Source organism: Protopterus annectens, chromosome 6.part1 (genome assembly GCF_019279795.1).
Source record: "Protopterus annectens isolate FY-2018-M chromosome 6.part1, PAN1.0, whole genome shotgun sequence".
In the NCBI taxonomy this organism is placed as follows: domain Eukaryota; kingdom Metazoa; phylum Chordata; order Ceratodontiformes; family Protopteridae; genus Protopterus; species Protopterus annectens.
In genome coordinates this window covers 200537186-200561071 of record NC_056738.1, presented here as the reverse complement: position 1 = coordinate 200561071, position 23886 = coordinate 200537186, and the positions used below count along the sequence as shown (strand labels likewise).

Below are 23886 nucleotides of genomic sequence, written 5' to 3'. Positions count from 1 at the left end.
CTCAAAACGTAAATAATTTTCTATAAAAAACAGCCACAATGAAACACTTAAATATATTTAATAATAATTAATAAAACAAGAAATATGAAATATCTATTTACAGTAAACACCAGAGTTTCAGTCAAAGGGAATATTAAAAGCAACTCAGATGAAAAGTTTCACACAGTTATAGAAAAACAGTACTACTAATCTCACTATATTTTCCTGACTAATCTAAAGAAAATTACTGTTCCCTAGTTAAGTTACTTACTAAACAGAGCAAGGCAAGATAATGTGGGTGAGTGGTCCTTGTTGTCAGATCCAAGACAGAATACACAATGCCAACAGCAAACTCCTACTAATGCGTAAATATTATTTTTGGCTTATAGAATGACATCACACAAATCTAATCATCTGACTCTGTTTCCTATGCTATCACCAACACTAGAAGCTGACAGGATTTTAGCACCTCTGTGTTACCATACACACAGAGCTTTGCTCAGATCTCCTGGAAGTCATAAACCATTACCACTCTTCCTACAGGAGCTACAACACCACCGCATCTCTGGCTCCAGTCCAAACCTGTGGGATAACATCTTTATGGCCTAACCCAAACAATAATTTAATTTCAGATATATTTTAAAGTTTGCTGCAGCTGGATTGTGATAAACCTCTGCTCTGCTAGTATTCTCTGTTGAAATATATAGATTTAATTCAGTTGCAATAGTCCATGTATATTTCTTTTCTTTCCAGCAGTGCACACTGTTGATACATTTTAACACAAGCAGCTTTACAAATACATTTTTAAACAAAAGCATCTGAACAAATCAGTTTGATACACAAATGACAATTAATTTACAATATTCCAGCTAGCTGTGCAAACATATGTTACAAATCCACTGCCCTGTTTCTCCTGGCGTGGCTGGCAATACCTCCTATCATCATACATCCCTGCACACTATTTTTAAAATTACTAGTCAAAAGTAAACATTTACTGTGTAGAAAAAAATTAAATTTTCGTTCTTTGCTCACATATCTTATACAATACACTAGTATCTTATACAATATACTAGTTTAGTTACTCTCAATTAATTCAATACAAGACATCACAAAAAATTTTGAAATTCATATTACAGTCATTTGTCTATCCATATTCAAATACTTCCATGAAATAGCAACTTTGCAAACAGTGTCATACTTGTATTTTCAGAGTTTCATCAGTATTTAACTTCCACATTTTCTTCATATACCTACTTGTCTTTTTAGTATTTCACTCTCATACCTTTTACTAAGCCACATACATTTACACACTGTCATATTTCTCAGATAACAGTCTTATAAGAGAAGAATTAGTTCTTAAAATGATTAAATATTCTAAAATAAATGCAGAGATGCTAAAGAAACAGTTCATTAAACACAAAAAGAGGTTTTGTTCTTACTGTAACATTCCATCTGTGTTGTCTTTCATCTGTCTTTGACCCATGGGTGCGGATCTGAGCTCTGATCCGACTTGGCTGTGTTACATAGCTTGGATCCAAGAGCTGAGCTCCTCATCCTCCACCCACAATTCCCCACTCCACCATCACTACCTCAGATAGAGTTTGCTGAAACAGCCAGAGCAGAAAGAAGAAGAAATGCATGTACCAGAAAAAAATACCACCATATTCAGGTGCTCAAAGGTAACCGCGAAATGGTCTGAGCTCCATCTCACAGGTTCTCAAAAAAAGGAAGGGGGGTGGAAGGGAGGGGGAGGTTGAAGACAGATGAAAGACAACACCACAGATGGAATGTTATGGTAAGAACATAACTTCTTTAATCTGATGATGTTGCTTTCATCTGATCTTCAACCCATGGGACTGAGTCCCTAGCTACTTAGACCCTGGGTGGCCCTAAGGAAGGATGTTCCTGAGCACGGCAGAGCCAAAGGACGCTCGGCTTCCAGAAATTATGTCCAATTTGTAGTGGGTGATAAAGGTATGAGGGCTGGTCCACGTAGCTGCTGTACAGATGTCATCTATGGAAACTCTGAACCAGAATGCAGAGGAGTTGGAAATGGATCTGGTGGAATGGGCTTTCACTTTGTCTGGTAAGAGAATAACCTTTTAGATTATAAATCAAGTGGACACACTTAGAAATCCAATTAGAAATTATCACTTTTAAAACCGGTCTTCCTAGTCTGGACTTTGAAAAAGAAACAAATAATTGATCTGACTTGCGAAAGGATTTGGTTCTATCCAGATGAAATTTCAACTGTCTATATACATCCAAAGAATGGAGTCGGTATTTCCTTTTGTTTTGGAAGTTGGGGAAAAAAATGGTAGGCTGATCTCTTGACTGATGTTGCCCTGAAGCAACTTTTGGGACAAACGAAGGAATAGTGCAGAGGGTAACTCTGTTCTTATGAAAAATAAGGTACAGGGGTTTGATACATAATTTTTGAAGTTTTGAAACTCTCTCTCTGCCGACGTAATAGCTATAAGAAATGTAGTTTTCCAGGATAAGAACTGAAGGCTCACTTTGGCAGCTGGCTGAAATGGGGGAGATGTTAAGGCCTGGAGAACTAAAGTGAGATACAAGGGAGAATGACTTCTTTAACAGGCGGATGGAGAAGGAAAGTACCCTTGAGAAAAATTTTGCAAAGTTTTGAAGAAGCCAAAGAAGAGGCATTAAAACCAACATGGTAATTAGAAATGGCTGCTAGGTGCACTTTGATGGTAGATGAACTGGGTCTATATTACATGATCGAACAGTGAAATGTTTGAACACGTAATAATCGGCCCCTAAATATCGAACTGTCAGAATGTTGAATGGTTCAATGGAGATCTTCGTACAGTACAGAGATGAAAGTTTCCCATTGTTTGCACTGCAGTGCGAGCTCAGAGTTGGTATATTTAATAGCGGGGGTGTAGGGAGGCTTGCCCCCTGCTTAGAGCATTTTAATGCCATTTCGACATTACGGTGTTTCGATATTTTGGGGTCGATTATTACGTGTTCGAACATTCCACTGTTGGATCACGTAATATAAATGCGATGAACTGGAACCTTTGTGAAAAAGATTAAAAAGAAAATCGAAAATGAAAGGAATAGGAGTGGAAAAAGGGTCAACTTTGTGTTGCTGAGCTCAGACAGAAAATCTCTTCCACTTACTAGCATAGATTTTTAGTGGAAGCTTTGTGGGCTGCTAAAATGATATTCTTACAGGACAACAGCCCAGGAACTCTAGCCATCATTGGAAGTGGATTAGCCAAGCTGTTAACCTGAGATTGACAATGTCCAACTGAGGGCGACCGGACAAGTGTGAAAGAAGATTCTGAGAAGGATGCAGAGTGCAACGAAGACACAACAGATGAGACCATAGCATGGGAAACCAGATTTGTCAAGTCCAAAATGGGCAATGAGGATGACCTTGCACTTCAACCTCCTGGCTTTCTGAAGGAATTTTGGAATAAGGGGCAAGGGAGAAAATGCATACAGAAGACCAGGGGGCCAAGTTTAAAGTAAAGCGTCCCTTGGGGATTCCTCTGGTGGAGGAATTAAAGCGAATAACTTGCTGCACTTTGTGTTGGAAGGAGAGGCGAAGAGGTCACAGCAAGGATGACCCCATTTCTGGAAGATCATGTTAGTCACTGCTGGGTTTAGAGACCACTCGTGAGGCATCAAAAGGGTTTGGCTGAGCCTGTCAGCTAGAACGGTGGACTTCCCCACAATGTGCATCGTGATAAGAAAGCGGTTGGAATGGATCGTTCATTCCCACAATCTCAAGGCTTCTCGACATAGGGGATAGGATCTGGTTCTCCCTTGTTTGTTTATATACCAGACTACCAACATATATTGTCTGTCTGGATAGCAATAGTCCCGGGTCAGAAGAGAGTCCTGAGGTGCTTGCAATGCCAGAAGCACTGCTCTAATCTCCAGGACATTTATATGCAAATTTGTCTCCAGGGCTGATCATGTGCCTTGGACCATCTGTTCCAGGTAGTGCCCCTCCCCCACCCCAACTGGGAAGCGTCTGTGGTCACCGTGGGTGAGGGTGTAGGAGGTAAGAAAGGACGACCATCCAGAAGATTTTGAGGGTGAAGCCACCACATCAGAGAAAGTTTGCAGACCCTTGACAGTCACACTGGATGAGAGAGAGGAAGATCCAAGAGAGAGTCTACTGCACTGCCAGGGTCCACTGAAGTACTCTCATATGCAGATGAGCTGTGGGAATAATGGTAATGGTTGCAGCCATGGATCCCAGAGCTTGAAGAACCAGCTGCACCAGGGGGCATGGAATGTGTAGAATTTGTCTGATATGAAGCTGTAATGACAGGATTCGTTGGGGAGGAAGAGAGGCCTTTGACTGTAAAGTGCCGAGACGTGCTCCTATAAAGTCTAGGACTTGTAACTGGTTGGAGATGGGAATTTCTATCAACCTGAAAAAGTCACAAGTACTAAGCTAGTTGCAAGATGTAATTCCAGGATAGCAATAGTCGATGTCTGGTGGAAGCAGCTATGAGCCAGTCATCCAGGTACTGGAATACTTGGAAACCCTGTAGTCTGAGATGGGCTGCCACTACTGCCAGGACTTTGGTGAACATCCTGGGGGCTGTGGTGAGACCAAATGAGAGTACTCGGAACTGGAAGTGACTGGCTCCCTACCGGAAGCGGAGAAACCTCCTGGAGTGCCTGTCCATCTTTATATGGTAGTACGCATCCTGGAGGTCTATGAAACATCCAGTCATTCTCCTGTAACATGGGGAGAATGGATTGAATAGTGACCATCCGGAACTTTGTTTTGGCAACTGATTTGTTCAGATTGGTGAGGTCCAGTATAGGTCTGAAGTCCCCCGTCTTTTTTGGCACCAAAAAGAATCTTAAGTAGATGCCTGATCTGGACTGGTCTAGGGGAACTGGCTGGATGACTCTCTTGGCAGACCAGAAATTTCCCTGGCTGGATGACTCTTTCTTAGCAGACCAGAAATTTCCACAGCTGCTACCTCCCCCTGATCGGGTGGAACATCAGGGAGGGTTTTTCTGGGTCTGGGGTTGGACAGAAAAGTAATGGTGTACCCTCCAAACATGATGGCCAACACCAAATGGTCTGTAGTGATGGCTTCCCAGGCTGTTGGGTGAAGTGATAGATGGCCCCCGACTGCTCCCTCAGGGTTGTGGAAAGGGTTTCTCCAGAAAGATTCTTGGGCACCCTGGTTTCTGGGACTCTCTCTGCCTCTGGAGGAAACCTCTCCCTAAGACTGAAATGAAGAGCTCTGGGACTTCTGGAACCATAACTTCTTACCACCATGCTGATTCTGGAAAAAGGATCTTTGTGGGGTAGTGAAGCAGAACCGTATGGCAGAAAGCATCTTCCCATCTTTCTCGCTCTACGACAGTGCGTCATGAATGGACAGACCGAACAAGGCTGATCTGTCGAAAGGGGCATTGACGCCTTGAAGGGTTCAAAAAAATTGCAAAGCCGCATCCAGGCATAACATCTAATAGCAATACTGTAGCCTCATAGAGGTGTTGGATATGGCAGTAAGGGTGGCCAGCTTAGAGGAGACGGATCTTTTCTCCTCTTCAGGCATGGACCCTGTGGGAGGCTGAGCAATCTCTTTGATTAGATCCCTCTGAAGACTGGTAATGTGGATCAAATAGTTCAGAGAACTCAGAGCGAAGGTTGCTGAAGAATAAACCCACTTCCCGAATCAATCCAAAGCCCTAGACTCCCTGTTAGGGGGATGGGACAGTGAAACTCTCTTGAGCGAGTTCCTTTTTGATGGCCGCTGCAACCACCATGGCACTGACAGGGATATCCCTTTTTTCCAATGGGACCTGTCTGGGGTGAGCACTAAGGATTTTGTCAGGACGATTGGGTATTGGCTCTGCAGTGTCCGGTTCCTTCCATGCCCTGCAGGAAATAAAGGTCTATCAAGGGATCTGCAGGGAGGGACATCCAGGAAGTAGAAGGTCCTGTTCCAAAGGCCTTGAGTAACACGGATTCTTCCTGATTAGGGTTTTGGGTAGACCACCCACCTTTCTGCCTGAGGATTTCCATGAGGTTTCCAAGAGACAGTCAGGTGAGGATCTGGGGGACCCTTCTCCTTCCTCAAAATCAGTGTCATTGGTGAGGGACTCTGGAGGCGAGTCCAAGTGCCTCCACTTGCATTTGTGCTTTCCGTGGATCTCCTAAGTGGGAAGATCTGGGGAGCCATCGGAAGGCTGGTGGGGTTCCAGATGTGGAGAAAGGCTCCAGGCCTGAGGAACAGACAGTCGCTGAGTGGATAGGAAGTATGCCTGCTGCACAGATACAGAGGGAGCCGACAAGGTATCCAAAGCTGGGAGTGTTGGGGCCTTCCCTGGAGTGGAGAGAACTCTCTGCACCACCTCAAACTCGGAAGGAAAGCAAACACCCAATGACAACTTCATCAGAGCTGAAGCTACCGGCGTCAAAAATCCCCAGTCCCCGCCAGCCTCCGGCGCAGAGAAGGCCAGAGCTGAACTGTCAAACGCAGAGGCACAGAGACATAGGGATGGATCCGAAATCCTCGAACCAGAAGCTCACCCCTCTGACTTTGAGCCGAAGTCGAGGCTCCAAGAGTATATAGGTGCAGAACTGGTTGGAGCCAAAGCACTCAGAGCTATGATCAGTGTTGAGGCAAGAATACCAATCGGTGCTGACGTCTCAGCACTCAGGAGCTTCGGACCAGAGGGTTCCGAAGCAGAGTCTCGAATCGGAAGAGGAGCCAAAGGTAAAGGTTGGGGTTGGATGCTCACGGCTTCGGAGGGAGATGGAGCAGGCAGAACCCCTATCTGCACCTGTGCACGCAGAAAATGCATCGAAATCTTGGCCATCTCAGCATCAGAAAAGGAGCGAGAGAACCCAGCGGATGAAGCAATGGGCCCCTGTCTGGAGTGGTGCCCATGGGAGGGGAGGACCGGGGGACCAGGGAAGCATAGGCGGGAGCAGTTCAGGCGAAAACCTTGGAGTGGTTGGGCAGGGAGAGGAGTGCTTTCTTTTGAGGGAAGGAGAAAGAGAAGACCTGGAATCTGTAGGCCTCTTATGGGGCCTGTCCTCCTTGGGGGCTTTGTCTGAGTCTTTAGACTTAGCTGGTTCCCGCACAGATAGAACAGGAGGACTCTAGGTGACTAGCACCCAAGCAATAAACGCACAGGGTGTGGGTATTGGAGGCTGGTATTTTGTGCCCACACCCTGTGCATTTTTTAAATCCAGCCTTAGGGGCCTTGGACATAGTAGAAGAAGGAAAGAAGACAAAGTTAAAGCCTGTCTGTAAAGTGTTTCTTTTTTTTTTTTATGCGCTGAAAAAACAGTAAGAAGGGAAGAAAGGTGGAGAAATAATAAAACAGCTACTCACAGTAACCTAAATAAACAATCCCAGGAGGAGGTTGTCTGGAAGATGCTATTCATGATGGCGGCAAATGAGATCTGAGGGAGTGAGGGTGGAGTGGGGAATTGTGGGTGGAGGAGGAGGAGCTCGGCTCTTGGATCCAAGCTATGAAAAGCAGCAGAGTCGGATCATAGTTCGGATCCGAACCTATGGGTTGAAGATCAAATGAAAGCAACATCAGATCCTCTATTTTTATAATTAAATATTCCTCTCTTTATAGGGTTCAACAGCAACCCCCATAATCTGCCAAAACACATTCTAAACATTTTTTCCATTTCTTCTGGAGAAAGAAACTGGTCCACATAAGCTACTTTCCCCAATAAAAACTGACTTTATCAAATAAACTACTTTTAAATACAATCAAAATGACTTCCATAAAACTGCCATGCTCTTCATACTTGTTAGAATGGGATTTTACGGTTCATACTTTAAACCTCCCTTTTCAAATTTAACACAAAGTAGTAATTTCTGACTGATAAAAAACAAAATAAAATGTTTTCCTAAATCTTTACTTTCTCCTTAACTATTAAACCAACATTACATAATTCTATTTGTATAAGTACCTCTATGATCCAAAGATCGTCATTGGCTAATATCGTTAAATTGTCTGTATATGGTAACTCTCATTAAGTGCATTTTAAATACCATCCAGGCTTTATTAATAAAAAAAAATATTAACTATTACTGTTATGAATGCAGTTAAAGTACTTGTCTGTATATGGTAACACTCTTTAAATGCATTCTAAATACCATCCTGGCTTTTATCAAACTACTGTTAATAAAAAATATTAATTATTACTGTAATGAATACAGTTAAAGTACTTCTAGGACAACCATGATACGGATTCACCTAGCCATCAATTAATTCAAACTTTGGCTGTGCTATCATCATACACTTGTTTACAAAAAATATACTTTTTATACTTGCTCTTTTTTTTTGAAATTCTCCATATTTGGATAAGACAATCATTTTTTTACATCAATCACTACAATTCTACTCTCTTTTGTAAAAACACTATTCATGATCTCTTTAAGAACAATTAGATTTCTGCCTTTAACTCCATAAACTCAACCAAAAATGAAAAAAAAAACATGAAAAAGCTTATTCTGATCTTTTTTGAACTATCTTTATTATTAATTTAAAATCGGGTGTTACAAACACTGTGAATGATCTCAAACTTAAGCATTGCCTTTTCCCAATTTCCCATGGAAATGTAATGCACCTGAACAAATCTGACTTTTTATCCCTTCATGTTAAGCATTCATTCAGTGTTTTTATAACACACACTTTTCTTCCTTTCATTTCATTAAAACTTATCGCTAAACCATATACAGTACATAATATATTAAGAAACATCCAATCAAAAAAAAAAGTTATATCGTGTTCTAAAACACTGCCGGACTTCTCACTTGCTTAGCACATTCAACAGTAACTTCCACATCTGTTTCTGCTTATATACCATCCCCCCCCCCCCACCAAAGCAAAATTAAAACTGTTGTCTTGTGTTGACTCTACTTAGCATTTTTTTAACCAAGGATTTACAGACTAAAGCTTACCAGACAACTTTTTAATTCTTGTGGCTCGGGGACTTGCGTATTATCGCAACCAGATTTTCACGCTAACGCTGGTTGCTTCTCGTTGTGTCAAGTAGTACCAAGAAAGTATCAAAAAGCTCAGAAACATGTTTTCTTTAATGTTTTGTGTTTTTAGGAAGGTTTATCGGTTAAACGGCTGAAAAAGTAAGGTTTGAAAATAGTTTTCCCCTTTACCTTGGAGTGGTTGCTTTTGCATGTGTATTTGGCCGGAAAGGACTTTAGCAGTTATCATGCATACGTTAGGTGCTTTTCGGAGATACCTCATTTATTTTTCAGCTGTAGTTTTGTAGGTTAACCTTCGTAACAGAAACTTGCAAGAATTAAGGGCTTGCAACAGTGATGGGGGCATGATGTTGACAGGTAATTCGGGGTAGTTTTTCATGGCACTGCCATGATGGCAGAAGTTACCAGGTGTGGTTTGGTTCGTTTTGGTTGGTATGTTTTGGTGTTGTGATGGTGGCATATTGGGACAAACTCTGGATGCACTTCAGGGATTTCTGCATGTTTTACAGCTTGAAAGCTATGAGTGGCTCATTCGTTGTTTTTCTGTTGGTATGTGTGTGTGGGGGGGGGTTATCAGCGACTGCACTCAGTAGCCCTTCAAAACAGTTATTTTGCTGAGGAACGTGCATCACACAGCATTACTGACATGAGTTAATCTCGGAAAAAGGGACAAGGTATTTTACAATGTTATTTTTCTCAGCGTTTTCAAGGTTAAATAATACTACAAATTACAAATATTATAAAAAAGACATTATTTAGTTTTAATACAGTTAATTTAATTTTTTAAAGGAAAACAGAAGCAACCAACATTAGCGTGAAAATCTGGTTGAGATAATACGCAAGTACCAACTCTCTGTCAGACAGCAGAGCCATAGAGATTCAGTAGCACCTTCTGACTAAAAATACAGTTACTGAACTAAAAGTTTTTAGTGACAAGCACTAAATGCATTTTCTATAGCTATTCAGAAGGTAATGTACAAGTACTGCACATTTCCTTACAAAAATGACTAAAAGTGACCAAAACAGTGCAGTTGCATAACTTGAACTTACCATACCAGTAGCTGTTCGAATGATCACAAGGATATAACAACTGACCAGCTAACAAAGCATCAGGGCACTTTCCATTCACCCAAAACATTACTTGGCTCAAGCTGAGCTGACTTAAAAGACAGGTTGTGGCAAGAAACCATTGAGAGCTTTCCTGCCAGCAAACAGGAGGTGGCTGAATCCTCAAAAGACAATGCTAGGAACAAAAAAAAAAAAATAAATGTCTATACCCTGGTATAAAAAATACACCAAAAAACAACGGGGATGGAAGAGGGAGGAAGCAACTACTGCAGCAGTGATTATTCAAACATCTACTGTTATGCCAAGTCCAATTTACACAACTGGAATATGTTCTTCATATGGATAACTGCTGCAGATCTAGACCTAGGAAAGGAATCAAGCATATAGTGCTTTGTAAAAGTACATACAGCGACCAAGTACCAGCTTCTAGAATCCAACCATTTCCAAAAAAGTCACAGATTAAGCCAAGGCCCTTGTAGAGTGGGTCTTGACCCTGACTGTAACATATTTGTTATGGTGAGCATAACAGAAGGTAGACAACCATGTGAAAATAGTCCATTTTGACAAAGGTTGTCCCTTCTTTCCTTCACAAGAAATGAACAACTGATCTTAAGATCTGAAAGATTTAGTTTTGTCAAGAGAGTCCAAAACTGAATGATGAAACCAGCAGACTGTGGCAAACAAACAATATTTAATATTTGGTGCTAAAAGCACTTATTGAAATATTGAAAAATAGGAGAAAGAAACAGACCGGTTTCAGCTTAGTAAATCACATACCCTTCATCGGTATATCATACAAATTAAATATTAATTGTTTGTTTGCCACAGCCTGCTGGTTTCATCATTCAGTTTTGGATTACATGTTGTTTTGAAACCTTGCAGTTGCCGTACATGCAGAGAATTTGTCTTCACTACGTTTTGTCAAGTGAGTACCAGAGTTGTCTGTGGACATCAAAGGTATGAAGTATCCTTTCTCCCTTATTTTTAGGTTCATGAAAGAAAATGAGGAGATGGATAGATTGGCTTAAAGCAAACTCAGACAGCACTTTAAGCATCTAAGGGGGATTACTTCTCAGAGAATCTTGGGTTCCTGTGGAAAATTGGACAACGCTGACTCACTAAGAGCTTGCAACTCAGATGCTCTTCTTACAGAGGTCAGAGCAATCAGTAAAACAGTTTTCCATGTTAACAACCTCAAGTCAGCCAGCTTAGTTGGTTCAAAAGGAGCAAGTGGGATCTTAATTTTGTGTTAAAGGAACTAATGGGGGGGGGGGCACAACAGTTTTCCTAAGTGGCCTCTTACACAAAACCCCCTTCAAGTACATTTTTGACAAGAGAATGCACCGAAAGATGATAATCCATGGGCAGACATGCTGAAATGGCAGACAAATTAACCCCGATACAGGAATAAGAAAGGCCATGGGATAGTAAATTACACAACTATTGTAAAACCAGAGAACAGCTAGTCCTGAATGAGTGCTAGCTATGTTGCGGGCACCAACTAGAAAAGTTTTCCCACTAGCTAACACATGATTTTCTAGTAGCAGGGTTTCTTGCCTCCATTAGTACCTGCTGCATGTCCTCAGAAAACAGGTGCCTAAAAGGAATTCAGACCCTATCATCCAAGCAGTCAAGTGAAGATGACTGATATCAGGGTGTATCAAACACCCCTGGTCTTGTGAAAGTAAATCCAATGACTCTGGATATTAGTGGAAAAGCATACAGGAATGCTAGTGTCCATGGAAAAGAAAACGTATCGGTCATCCAGGCCTTCTTGCATGGAATCCTGGAGTAACAGTTTACCAACTGATTGAACAGACTGGAGGCAAATAGATCTATTTGAGGTACTCCCCACAGCTGGAAGGCCACTTTTTCAATATCCATTTCAGTGCGTCTCTCCTGATCCTGCTCAGCTTGTCTGCCACACAGTTTTGTTCTGATGTATGAAGACTGTAGAGTGAGACAGTGCTGTAAAGCTATATACCAGCCTACCATGGTTAGTCTGCACTGAGGGCCAGATACGGTTCCCCCTTGCTTATGTATCACATCATTGTGGTGTTGTCTGTAAACACCTGAAGAGGTCCGACAGCCACAAATGGTTGAGAGAGCTGATTGTATTTATAAGTACTATCATTTATGTTTACGACTTTTGGTGTTTCTCTTCTGTTCCAAGGACTATGCACTTTTTCCCTATAGATGCTACTCCCCAAGCAAAGTCTAATGTGTCTGTGTGACAGACTCTGCTGGAACCGGAAGAAAAAATGAATACCTGGATTTTGAGTAAGTAGGTGTTTGTACCACAAAATCTCCTTTTTCATAAATCTCAAAACCAGAATTTGAAACGTCGGGGAATGTTGATGCGGGGACCAAAGAGATTTCAGGTAGCACTGAATTTTTCTCATGTGGAGTCTTGTAACAGGCATTACGAGTATTAAACACACCACGAGACCCAGAATTCTGAGGAATTCCCATTGCTAAGACAATAGTCTAAGGGGAAAAACTCATGAAATGATCTAAATACAGATCTTTTTTCCCCCATCTGGCAGAAAAGCTCTTTGAAATGAGGTGTCCAGAATACACCACAGGAAAACAATCCTGGGAGAAGGAGTCAGATAAAACTCCTGCAAGGTCTCAAGGAATCCCAGCCTGTGTAGTAAACTCCTCAAATAACCAAAATATTCTTAACACTTTAAAAAAAACTCTCCAAAGATAAGCAAATTGTCTAAATATTGGAAGTCTGAATACCTTGCAGTCTACAGTAGGCTATCACAGAAGCTAGACATTTTGTGAACACCCTTGGAGTAGTAGATAGACCAAAGGGTAATATAGAAAACTGACAATGTGCTCCAGACACAGAAAACCTTTAGAAATATATACTTATGCACCCTTCCACAACCCCTTTTTCCCCACTGTTTGCACAAGGGGTTGGGGTGTCATTTCAACAGTGACAACCAACTACAGCCAAGGTTTACACGGCCGGGTGGCTAGCTCTGCCACAGTAATTCTTCCATACACACTCGCAAGCACACTTACAACTATGGCCAAAGAGTGCCCAATCCACCTAGTGCATGTCTTTGGAATGTGGAAGGAAACCACAGCACCAGAAGGAAACCCAAACAAACACAGGGAGTACATGCAGACTTTGCACAGAAAGCACCCCAGCAGAGGACAGAACCGGGGAATCTCTTGCTGTGAGGCGACAACACTATCCGCTGCACCAATATGCCACCCTCACAGAAATATATACTTATATGAACTCTAAATCTACATGAATGTGATGATATATGCAGCTTTTAAATCTGAGACACTAGAAAATTCAAATGGGGAATAAGAGGTAACAAGTTGCGAACAGACAGCTTTTTGAACTTCGGAACTATGACAAAGTGATTCATGAAAGAAAAAAACAGAACTGGTCTCAAAGAATTTTCCTTTTGGCACCAGGAACAGAACTGGCCTCAAAGAATTTTCTTTTTTTTTTTTTTTTGGCACTAGGAACATCCTGGAATAAAAGTCATCCCCCTGAGTAGGACTGACAGCTTCTACTAACCCCCTTAGCAAATGTGCTGAATGACAGGGGGTGGGAGTATGGTCTAGTGGGTGAGGAAGAATCCCCTGAAAGGGAGGGAGAGATTCACACAGCCATCTGTAACCATGTTGGATTACTCTCAGAATCCATCTACCTGAAACAATCTGTTGCCAAAGGGACAGAAATGGAGATTCAAACTTTCTGAAAGAATTAAACAGACTGCCGGGAGAGGTGGAAATCCTTCATATAGTCATTTAAACTTACTAAATTGTACTTTGTTCTTAGGAGAGCCTGCATTCTTTTTGGAACATCACTGCCACTGCTTTTTAAACATCTGCTATCAAGTAGCTTGCTGGAACGGTTTATTTTGCTTCTTAAAGGAAGTTGTGGAAAGAGAACTGAATATCCCTTAGCAAATCTAGAGGATGAGGACTGAAAAAGAAATTCCTTTAATCAGCTTAACTCTCTCATCACACTTTTTCATGATCTCTGCAGCAGAGGGTCCAAAAACCCTCTATCCAAGGAAGAATTTAAATCTTATTTCTGAGACCAACTGGGAGGCAGGCATTTGAGAACAAAGCAAGGCAAACCTCTCATAACACTTACAAGGATAGCAGCCCCTGGAAAAGTACAGTTTTGTACCTACCATAAATGTAGATGTTCGAGGATCCACATTGCTGCAGTCATAACCTGTGGGTAGTCCGCTGTCCTCGGTCGGCCCGAATACCAAAGTGTTAGGCTGGCGTCGGTCATGGTCGCTCAGAGCTGACGTCAGTACGCAGTAGTACTTAAGCGCATGACCGACGCCATATCCTCAGTCTTTCTTGCCCCAGATGTCAGAAGGCCCAAAAAGGAAAGGCCATAGCCAAAATGGAAAATACCCAACCACCAACATAGAGAAAATAATAATTATCCCAAAAGAAACCCAGCAACCCCAAACTATAGAGGGAAGGAGGGAGGAAAATTGGACTGCAGCAATGTGGATCCTCGAACATCTACATTTATGGTAGGTACAAAACTGTACTATGTTCTTTGTCTCACATTGCTGCAGTCATAACCTGTGGGTAGAATCCCAAAGCAAAGGTAAAGGGAGGCTGGCAAACTAAAAGCATTAGGAGCTGCTAACATGCCCTGTAAAACTGCAGTGGCAAACCCAGCCCTAGACTTGGAATAAAGAGGGAGATGGTAATGTTTAGTAAAAGTGTGCACTGAACTCCAAGTAGCTGCCTCCAAAATATCCTTAGTAGCTACCCCCCTTAAAAAGGCAGTAGATGTGGCAGTAGCCCTAGTGGAATGAGGTCTGATCCCAGCAGGAACATCCTTTCCATGATGAGAATAACAAAAAGCAATACAATGGCCAATCCACTTAGAAATAGTTTGCTTTGAAACAGCTTTCCCTTGTGAACCCAAAGCAAAAGAAATAAATAACTGTTGAGTCTGCCTGAACTCTTTAGTTCTGCTCAAATAATAGCGTAACTGCCAGTGAATATCCAAAGAATGCAAGACTTTTTCCCCTTTATTTTGGGGATCAGCATAAAAAGTAGGCAAATGAATAGACTGGTTTAGGGCCACATTAGAAATAACTTTAGGCATAAAAGTAGGGTTAGTACGCAAGGACACCCTATCCTTATGGAATATCAGGAAGGGTTCAACTGCCATGAGAGCCTGTAATTCAGATACCCTCCTGGCAGACGTAATGGCCAACAAAAAAGCAGTCTTCCAAGACAAAAACTTCAACTCAGACGTAGCTGCAGGTTCAAAAGGAGGTAAAGTAAGCTTTTCCAACACAAAATTGAGATCCCAGGAAGGAGTAGGAGCTCTACGTGGGGGTCTTATGTTTTTTGCCCCTCTAAGAAATTGTTTAAACAAAGGGTGAGAAAATAAAGGAGGGTCACAATCATAGTGAGCAGAAATGGCTGCAGCATGAACTTTCACTGAGGAAAAAGACAAACCCTTGTCTAGTAATTCAGTAAGGTACTGTAGTGTAAAACTCAAATTAGGCACTGAGACATCAAAGCTCTTTGCTGTGCTCCAAAGAAAAAATCTCCTCCATTTATCAGCATAAACTTTTCTAGTACTAGGCCGTCTGGCTTCCAAAATGACATTCAAAACTTGTTGAGGAAGCTGAGACCCCCCAGGGTCTAAAACAGAATACGCCAGGCTGTTAGATGCAGGGACTGTACCCTGACATTGAGAAAATGATTGCTTGACTGGGACAACAGGTGAGGAATCGGTGGCAAAGGCCAAGGAGGCTCCTGAACTAAACTCCTCAGCAGAGGATACCAGTGCTGGCGTGGCCAATCTGGTGCTATTAGAATCATGCAAGGCTTGTCCTGCCTGACTTTCAAGAGTACCTTGGGAAGGAGAGGCAGAGGAGGGAAAGCATAGACGTGAAGGTTGTTCCAACTGAAAGATAGAGCATCCACTTTCCAAGCTTTTGGGTGAAACATCTTTGTGCAAAATTTTGGCAGTTGGAAATTTAGTGGAGAAGCGAACAGATCTATGTCTGGAGTTCCCCAAGCCACTGTCAACTGTTGGAATACGTGAGGATCCAATTTCCACTCGTGGGGATCCACAATTTGTCTGCTCAATACATCCGCTAAGGAGTTCTGTGCTCCTGGCAGAAACCGTGCTTGAAGAGTGATGTGCAAACTCAGAGCAGTCTCCCACAATATCATAGCTTGTCTGCAAAGAGGGTAAGAATGGGTTCCCCCCTGCTTGTTGATGTACCACATGACTGTTGTGTTGTCTGTTTGAATCAACACCTGTCCTGGTTGAAGTAGGTCCTTGAAGGCCATCAGGGCAAATTGGACTGCTAACATCTCCTTCATGTTGATATGCAAATGCTGTAGTCTGGGAGGCCACGTGTCTTGAATCCATTTCCCATTGAAGTGTGCTCCCCAAGCCAGGTCTGAGGCATCCGTTGTTAAGATCTGACTCGCCTCTGGTCGGGTCACAGAGAGTCCCTTGTTTAGGTGACATTCCTGAGCCCACCACAAGAATTCCTTCTGGATGCAAGGTATTATCTGAATGACAGTGTCCAAATCGTGGCAGTGTTGAGTCCATACACTTTTGAGATACCATTGTAGCTTCCTCATATGCAGTTTGGCATTGGGAAGTACCAGAATGCAAGATGCCATGAACCCCAAGGCTTGAAGGACTGTCCTTGCAGTCAGCCTGGACATTACTGATAATTGCTGGAAGTATAGGTGAAGATTTCTTTGTTTGTCCGGGGTCAAAAAAGCCATCTGAGAGGCTGTATTCAGTCTCACACCCAGAAAGCACATGTCTTGAGAGGGTACTAGACTGCTGGACTTTGTTTCATTCACAGAATACCCTAGGCACCTTAAAACTGCCATTACATACTGTAGATGTTGAAGTAACTTGTCTTTGTCTTGAGCAAGAATCAGGCAATCGTCCAGATAAGGATAAATTTGTATTCCCCTCAGTCTTAAGTAAGCTATTACAGGAGCCAGAACCTTTGTGAACACCCTGGGTGCAGTAGATAAGCCAAAGGGCAATGCAGAGAACTGATAATGAGAAGTACCAGCCCGAAAACGCAGGAATCTCCTGCAGCTGGGCCTGATAGGAATGTGAAGATAAGCCTCTTTGAGATCCAGAGTTACCATCCAGTGATCTTTGCCTAGCAGAGGCAGAAGTTGCTGTAATGTTAACATCTTGAACTTTGGAATGTCTAGGTACGTATTGAGAATGGACAAATCCAGAATTGGCCTCCAAGTGTTTCCTTTCTTTGGCACAAGGAATAGGCGAGAATAAAACCCTAGGCCTACTTCTGACGGAGGTACCACCTGGATTGCCCCCATCTGCAAAAGCAAAGAAATTTGTTCGTGAGCCTCCAGCCTTTGCTGAGGAGGTACATCTGGCATGCCCTTGAAAGGAGGAAAAGTGTGAAAATAAAACTTGTAGCCTTGATTTATTATGTCGAACACCCATTTGTCCTGGGTGACCAAATGCCAATTTTGTTTGAAAAGTGCCAACTTTCCTCCCAGAGGAGCTGCCAGACAGGAAGAATCTGGCAGCTGAAGATACAGGTCATTGGGTCTGTTTACAAAAAGGCTGACCCCTGCCCTCACCAGAAGATTGTGCAGGAGAACTCCAAGTCCTAGGTCTGAAAGAACCCTGAGCGTGAGCCCTGCCCCTACCACGTCTAGACCTGCCCTTAGACTGAAAATCCGAAGAAGGGCAAGACCATCCTCTTGCAGGCCAATTCCTGCTAAACTTAGGGGGCTGCACTTGCAAAAATTCCTTAACCGTCTGCATAGACTTAGCTTTGTCTTCCATCTTTTTCAAAACTGACTCCACAGGAGAATCAAAAAGAACTTCAGATTGAAGAGGAGCATCCAAAAGTCGAGCTTTAACATGCTCTGATAAATTTTGATCCTTAAGCCAGGCATGTCTACGAATAACTGAACCAGTAGCAGCCACCCTGGAAGAAGCCTGAAGAGCATCGAAGCCACACTGCAAGGAATGCTTACCAACTTGATCTGAAGCATGAACTAAGTCCTGCAATTCCTTACACTCTATACCCTCAGATAAAGCATCTACCTTAGATTTCAACTGACCTAACAGAAAGTTCTGATACTTCAGCATATGAAACTGGCAATTTAAAGCCCTCATAGCTAACGTGGAGGAGGTATACACTTTTTTACCCCACCTATCCAAAGCTCTAGAATCTTTATCCAGAGGAACTGGATTCTTAACTACAGAAGCCCTGACACCCTTAGGCCCTTGAATAATAGTTTCCGGGTCAGCTCTAGGACTCTTATACAAATATTTATGTGCCTCTGGAACTCTGTAATACCTGTCTGGCTTGACAGGGGCAGGGGGTAAAGAATCAGGATTAATAGAAGCTTCAGAAAAAACATCCTGAACAACATCTAAAACAGGGGGAATAGCCAAAGGTCTATGTTGTGGCAAAAACAAAAATTCCCTAAGCCTCTTACGAGAATCTGAAAAATCCTGACCTTCCCACTTGAAATGCTCCCTCATGGAGAGCAAGGTTTCAGAAAAGGAAAAATCCTCTGGAGGAGAAGCAGAAGGACAGGAATCCTCTGCATCAGAATCAGAATAGGGAGGAAAATCCTGAATATACTCAGCTGAGGACTCAGAGTACTCTGAGGAATGCTCCAATCCCTCTAAATCTGTCTCCACCCTAGGCCTCTTCTCTGGAGGGGGCATAGAACCCCTGATCAAAGTAATCAAATCCTCTGCCATTTTCAACATATGTTTTTTAGGAACAGAGCCCGAAGAACTAGGGCTGTGGCCTGTACCAGAAAGACCAGGTCTAGCCTTAGCAGGGCCTTTAGTGACAGAAGTAGAAGGCCTAATAACCTTTTGTAAGGATGGAACCACAGAAACTTGAGAAGCCCCCTCGGCCTGACCTAACTCCTGAGAGGCCAACTCCTGTAATAGTAAAGGTTCCCCCTGGGATTCAGCCGAGACCTCGGCTGGATCCACAGATTCAACCGTAGATTCCATAGAAATGGCGTCCACAACGGACAACTCATCCGGTTTAGACTTTAAAGATTTATCTTTTCGCTTTTTTGCGGTAGCGGGCGGAGGATCAGACGGCATGTTGTAATTACACCGCTTACCGAAAACAAGCCTAGCACAGTCTAATCTGCGTTTTATGGTGCGCTTATTAAATCTAGCGTCGTGCTCAGGCCCCAAGCAAGGAATACAGAGACAGTGATAGTCCCTATGAGGTATCTGTTTCCCACAAGAAATACAATTATTAACTTTTTCTGACATCCGGATTAACTGAGGCAAGAAAAGACAAAAATATTCCCCAACGGGGTACTTAGCCAACTTGGTCTTCGGTCTGAAACTCAAAAAATGAAAATTTCAGAACGCCGAACGGCACTTGCAAACGCTGCTTCTGCTTTGGACCACGCGGCAAGAAAGACTGAGGATATGGCGTCGGTCATGCGTTTAAGTACTACTGCGTACTGACGTCAGCTCTGAGCGACCATGACCGACGCCAGCCTAACACTTTGGTATTCGGGCCGACCGAGGACAGTGGACTACCCACAGGTTATGACTGCAGCAATGTGAGACGAAGAACATCTGCATCAGCAGAATCTTAAACACATTTCAAAAAATGGGTATCCCTTGAGACACAGAAGTCACAAAGTAGATTTCTCCTCACAAAAGGAAATAGAAGTCAAAATAATCCTCATATTCTCAAAAGTGGTGAGCATAAAACTTCAACATATGAGCTCGACAGCTAAGAATTCTATAAACAAATGTGGCAAAATTTTACACTCCTCCCCTCCATATTTATTAAGTCTTCCTGTCCTTGTCAGAAGGAGGGGGATTAGTGTTAACCATGTCTTTAGTAGCAGTAGCTGGGATCACACTAAAGCAATAGCTGCTGGGTCAGATCTAGGATAAGTATATAAAAACGTAAAAGACTGACACACTTTGTTAAAATCTATTTTTTTTTTTTTGTGGACAGAAGGCTGTGATAAAAAAAACACTCTCGAAAGCAGTCAAAACAGGTGGAACACGAGTAGGTTCTGGAAATTCCAGTTGTAACATATACTACTTCTTGAGGGACTGAGAAACATCACTATTTTGCCACTGAATTAATGGATTCATTCTAGAAATAGTTTCAGAAAAAGATCATCCTTCAAAACTACTGGCCAAAGACACACTCTCCTCAAATTAAATCCGAATTTGGTTGGAGATGACACAACCTGTGCTTTCACAATCATTTTGAGAGTCAAGCTCTTGAATCAGAAAATAAATGATCCCTTTTTCTTTTACCAGAAAGAGTTATACAGGAAGGATCAAGAGCCTGCTTTAAAACCCCGAGCCAAGTCCAATAAATTACTTTTGTGCGTGGTAAACAAAGACAGAAGAACAATTTTTTTTTTTTTTTTTTTAAACTCGAAAATCTGAAAAAAAAAGACGAAAAAAAAACCTCCTCAGGGATGGGCACAACTTTCTAGCCACTCCGAGTGGCATTTCCTGCCCTTTCTCCCAGGAACAATGACTGGCTCTCCCATGTCCGTCAAGGGCATTCCAACTGCAACAGAGGCCATGTTTATCTCCTCATCCATGGTGGCTCTCAGGACTCAAGGAAAAAGATAAATAGTCCAAGGAACCACCTTTGATCACAGCAGAGTCGCTCACCTGCAGCCTAGGCATTTTATTAGCCTCCTATTTGTGGCTGAAAGAGGATAGAACAGAGGAACCAGTAGGCTGTTCCACAGTTAAACCGAAAGAAGTGCAAGGTTCCCAAGGAAGCCTTGCAAAAATAGTGGGTAAAACATTATGCAATAAAGTAATTTTTCTCCCTTTAAAACACAATAAACTTTAAATGCTTACCCAGCCCCCAGCCCCCCCCCCCCAGGTAAATTAATCAAAAGTTATGTACTCACCATAACAATATAGCCATGTTGTCTGTCTCCATCTGGTTCAACTTGGGCTTTGGATCAGACACCGGCTGATTCTAAAGCCTTTCAGCTTGACTTGGCTTCACCTCCCTTACCCATAACTCTCTGCTCCTACATCAACTCCCCAGATCAAGTTTGCTCCTCCAAGCATTGGTAGAATGATACAACATATTCAACTAATCCCCATTCCCTGTACAAATACAAGGAAACCACTCGGGGAAAATGTGACACTCTAGGCAAGCAGAAAGAAGGACCTCTGCAGTCTAGCCGTCAACAGGGGGAGACTTCCTAAATCAACAAGAAGGTCAGGGCAGAAAGGCAGGCAGGTTGAACCAGAGACAGACAACACAGATCTACTGTTATGTTGAGTACATTACTTTCATATCCAATGTTGTTTACTCCATCTATATTCATCCTGTGGGACAGAGTCCCCAGCCACAATAATTCTTATGGAAGAACCAAGAATGGATATTCACACAGTAAAACCAAAAGAAACCCTGGACTTGGACTGAATGTCCAGTTTATAATTAGACATAAAAGGTACAAGGACCCAACCAAGTAGCCACAAACAGATAATATCCACAGGTACTCTCGACAGAAAAGTTATAGAAGTATCTACAGATCTAGCTGAATGGTCTCTAGGCTTTTGTGAAAGAGAATTGCTCCTCAGAGAATATTCAAACAAAATACAATCTAGCAACCACTTGGATAAAGTTACTTTGACACAGGTGAGCCCAGCCTGGTCTTTGAGAAGGAAAAAAACTGGCTAACTTTTTTTGAAGGATTTGGTATGGTCAAGATAAAGTCATAGTTGCCTACACACCTCCAAACAATGCCTTTGTTGGAAATAATTGTGAGAAAAGAACACAGGAAGACAAACTAAACTGAAGGTTATTCTCTGGACCTACTTTAGGTAAAAAGCATTTGTATGAACAGACCATCTGTCCTTAAGAAAAACTTGATTCTTCTCCATCTTATTTAGTTTTAAGAAAAACTAAAGATAGAGAAGAATCAAGTGCTTGCAATTCTGAAACTCTTTTGGCCGAGGTAATTGCTACCAAAAACAAAGTTTTCCAGGACAAAAGGTTCAAATATGAGGTATCTGAAGATTCAAAGGGGGACCAGTCAAGACCTGAAAAACAAAGAGCAGATCCCAGAAAGGCACCGGATCCTGTAATGGAGGATGAAGAAAAGCACCTTTCAAAGAGGCCTTGGAAATCTTGAGAGAAGTCAAGGATGCATCTCTGTCAGCATGAACCTTTGAAATGGCCGCTAACTGAGCCCAGATAGTAGAAAAGCTGGAGCCTGAACTGAAAACTCAACTAGAAAATTCAAAACCGACTCCAAGTGGGCCGAGAAGGGATCTAGTCCCCAAGCCTCTGCCAGTAAAACAAATATATTCCATTTACTTTACTGGAGTACACTTTCTTCATGGATTCTTTCTGAGAGGATGACAATACATAAACCACCGCCTTAGAAAGCCTGGGATCCCTGGCCATCAAGTGATCAGCAGGAATCATGCAGTCACATTGAGGGTGGATCCAGTATGGCTGGATAAGAGATAAGACCCGGAATGGGATCCAACACCTAAGGTGGGTGTTTCAGAAAGGCCACAGGAAGGGAAAAGTACAGTTTTGTACCTACCATAAATGTAGATGTTCGAAGATCCACATTGCTGCAGTCATAACTTATGGGTAGTCCGCTGTCCTCGGTCGGCCCGAATACCAAAGTATTAGTCTGACGTCGGTCATGGGCGCTCAGATCTGACGTCAGAGCGTCAAGGTATTAAAGCGCATGACCGACGTCATTTCCTCAGTCTTTTCTTGCCCCAGATGTCAGAAGGCCCTAAAAATAAAGGCCACAGCCAAAAATAGAATAACTCCCTAAAACCATGTACAAAAAACAGCTACAACCCAAATCATACCACCACTCCAAACTACAGAGGGGAAGGAGGGAGGGCAAATTGGACTGCAGCAATGTGGATCTTCGAACATCTACATTTATGGTAGGTACAAAACTGTACTATGTTCTTCATCTCACATTGCTGCAGTCATAACTTATGGGTAGAATCCCAAAGCAGAGGTAAAGGGAGGCTGGCAAAATCATAAAGCATTGGAGGCTGCCAAAATGCCCTGCAAGATTGCAGTGGCAAATCCAGCCCTAGATTTGGAATAAAGAGGAAGATGGTAATGTTTAGAAAAAGTGTGCACTGAACTCCAAGTAGCTGCTTCCAAAATATCTTTAGTAGCTACCCCCCTTAAAAAAGCAGTAGAAGTGGCAGTAGCCCTAGTGGAGTGAGGCCTGATTCCAGCTGGAATCTCCTTACCATGATGAGAATAACAAAAAGCAATACAAAAGCCAATCCACTTAGAAATAGTTTGTTTTGAAACAGGTTTCCCCTGAGTACCCAAAGCAAAAGAAACAAACTGCTGCTGAGACTGTCTGAACCCTTTAGTCTTGCTCAAATAATAACGCAACTGCCTGTGAATATCCAAAGTGTGCAAAATTTTCTCCCCTTTATTTTGGGGATCTGCATAAAAAGTAGGCAAATGAATAGATTGGTTCAAGGCCACATTTGAAACCACTTTAGGCATAAAAGTAGGGTTAGTACGCAGAGATACCCTGTCCTTATGAAAAATTAGGAAGGGTTCAACTGCCATTAGAGCCTGTAATTCAGAAACCCTTCTAGCAGACGTAATGGCCAACAAAAAAGCAGTCTTCCAAGACAAAAACTTTAACTCAGCTGTAGCTGCAGGTTCAAAAGGAGGTAAAGTAAGTTTTTCCAACACAAAATTGAGATCCCAAGCAGGAGTAGGAGCTCTACGCGGGGGTCTTATGTTCTTTGCCCCCCTAAAGAATTGCTTAAACAAAGGATGAGAGAATAATGGTGGCTCACAGTCATAGT

General features: G+C 42.4%; 1 protein-coding gene across 1 annotated transcript in view; it reads right to left on the bottom strand.

Annotated features, from left to right (window-relative positions):
* Nucleotides 1-2932: 2932 nt before the first annotated feature.
* Nucleotides 2933-23886, bottom strand: part of LOC122805269 (tetratricopeptide repeat protein 9C-like) — a 194284-nt gene continuing 173330 nt past the window's right edge. Inside the window, exon 4 of the mRNA XM_044075359.1 lies at nt 2933-3021. Coding sequence (XP_043931294.1) covers nt 2933-3021 — 89 coding nt within the window. The remainder of the gene's footprint in view (nt 3022-23886) is intronic.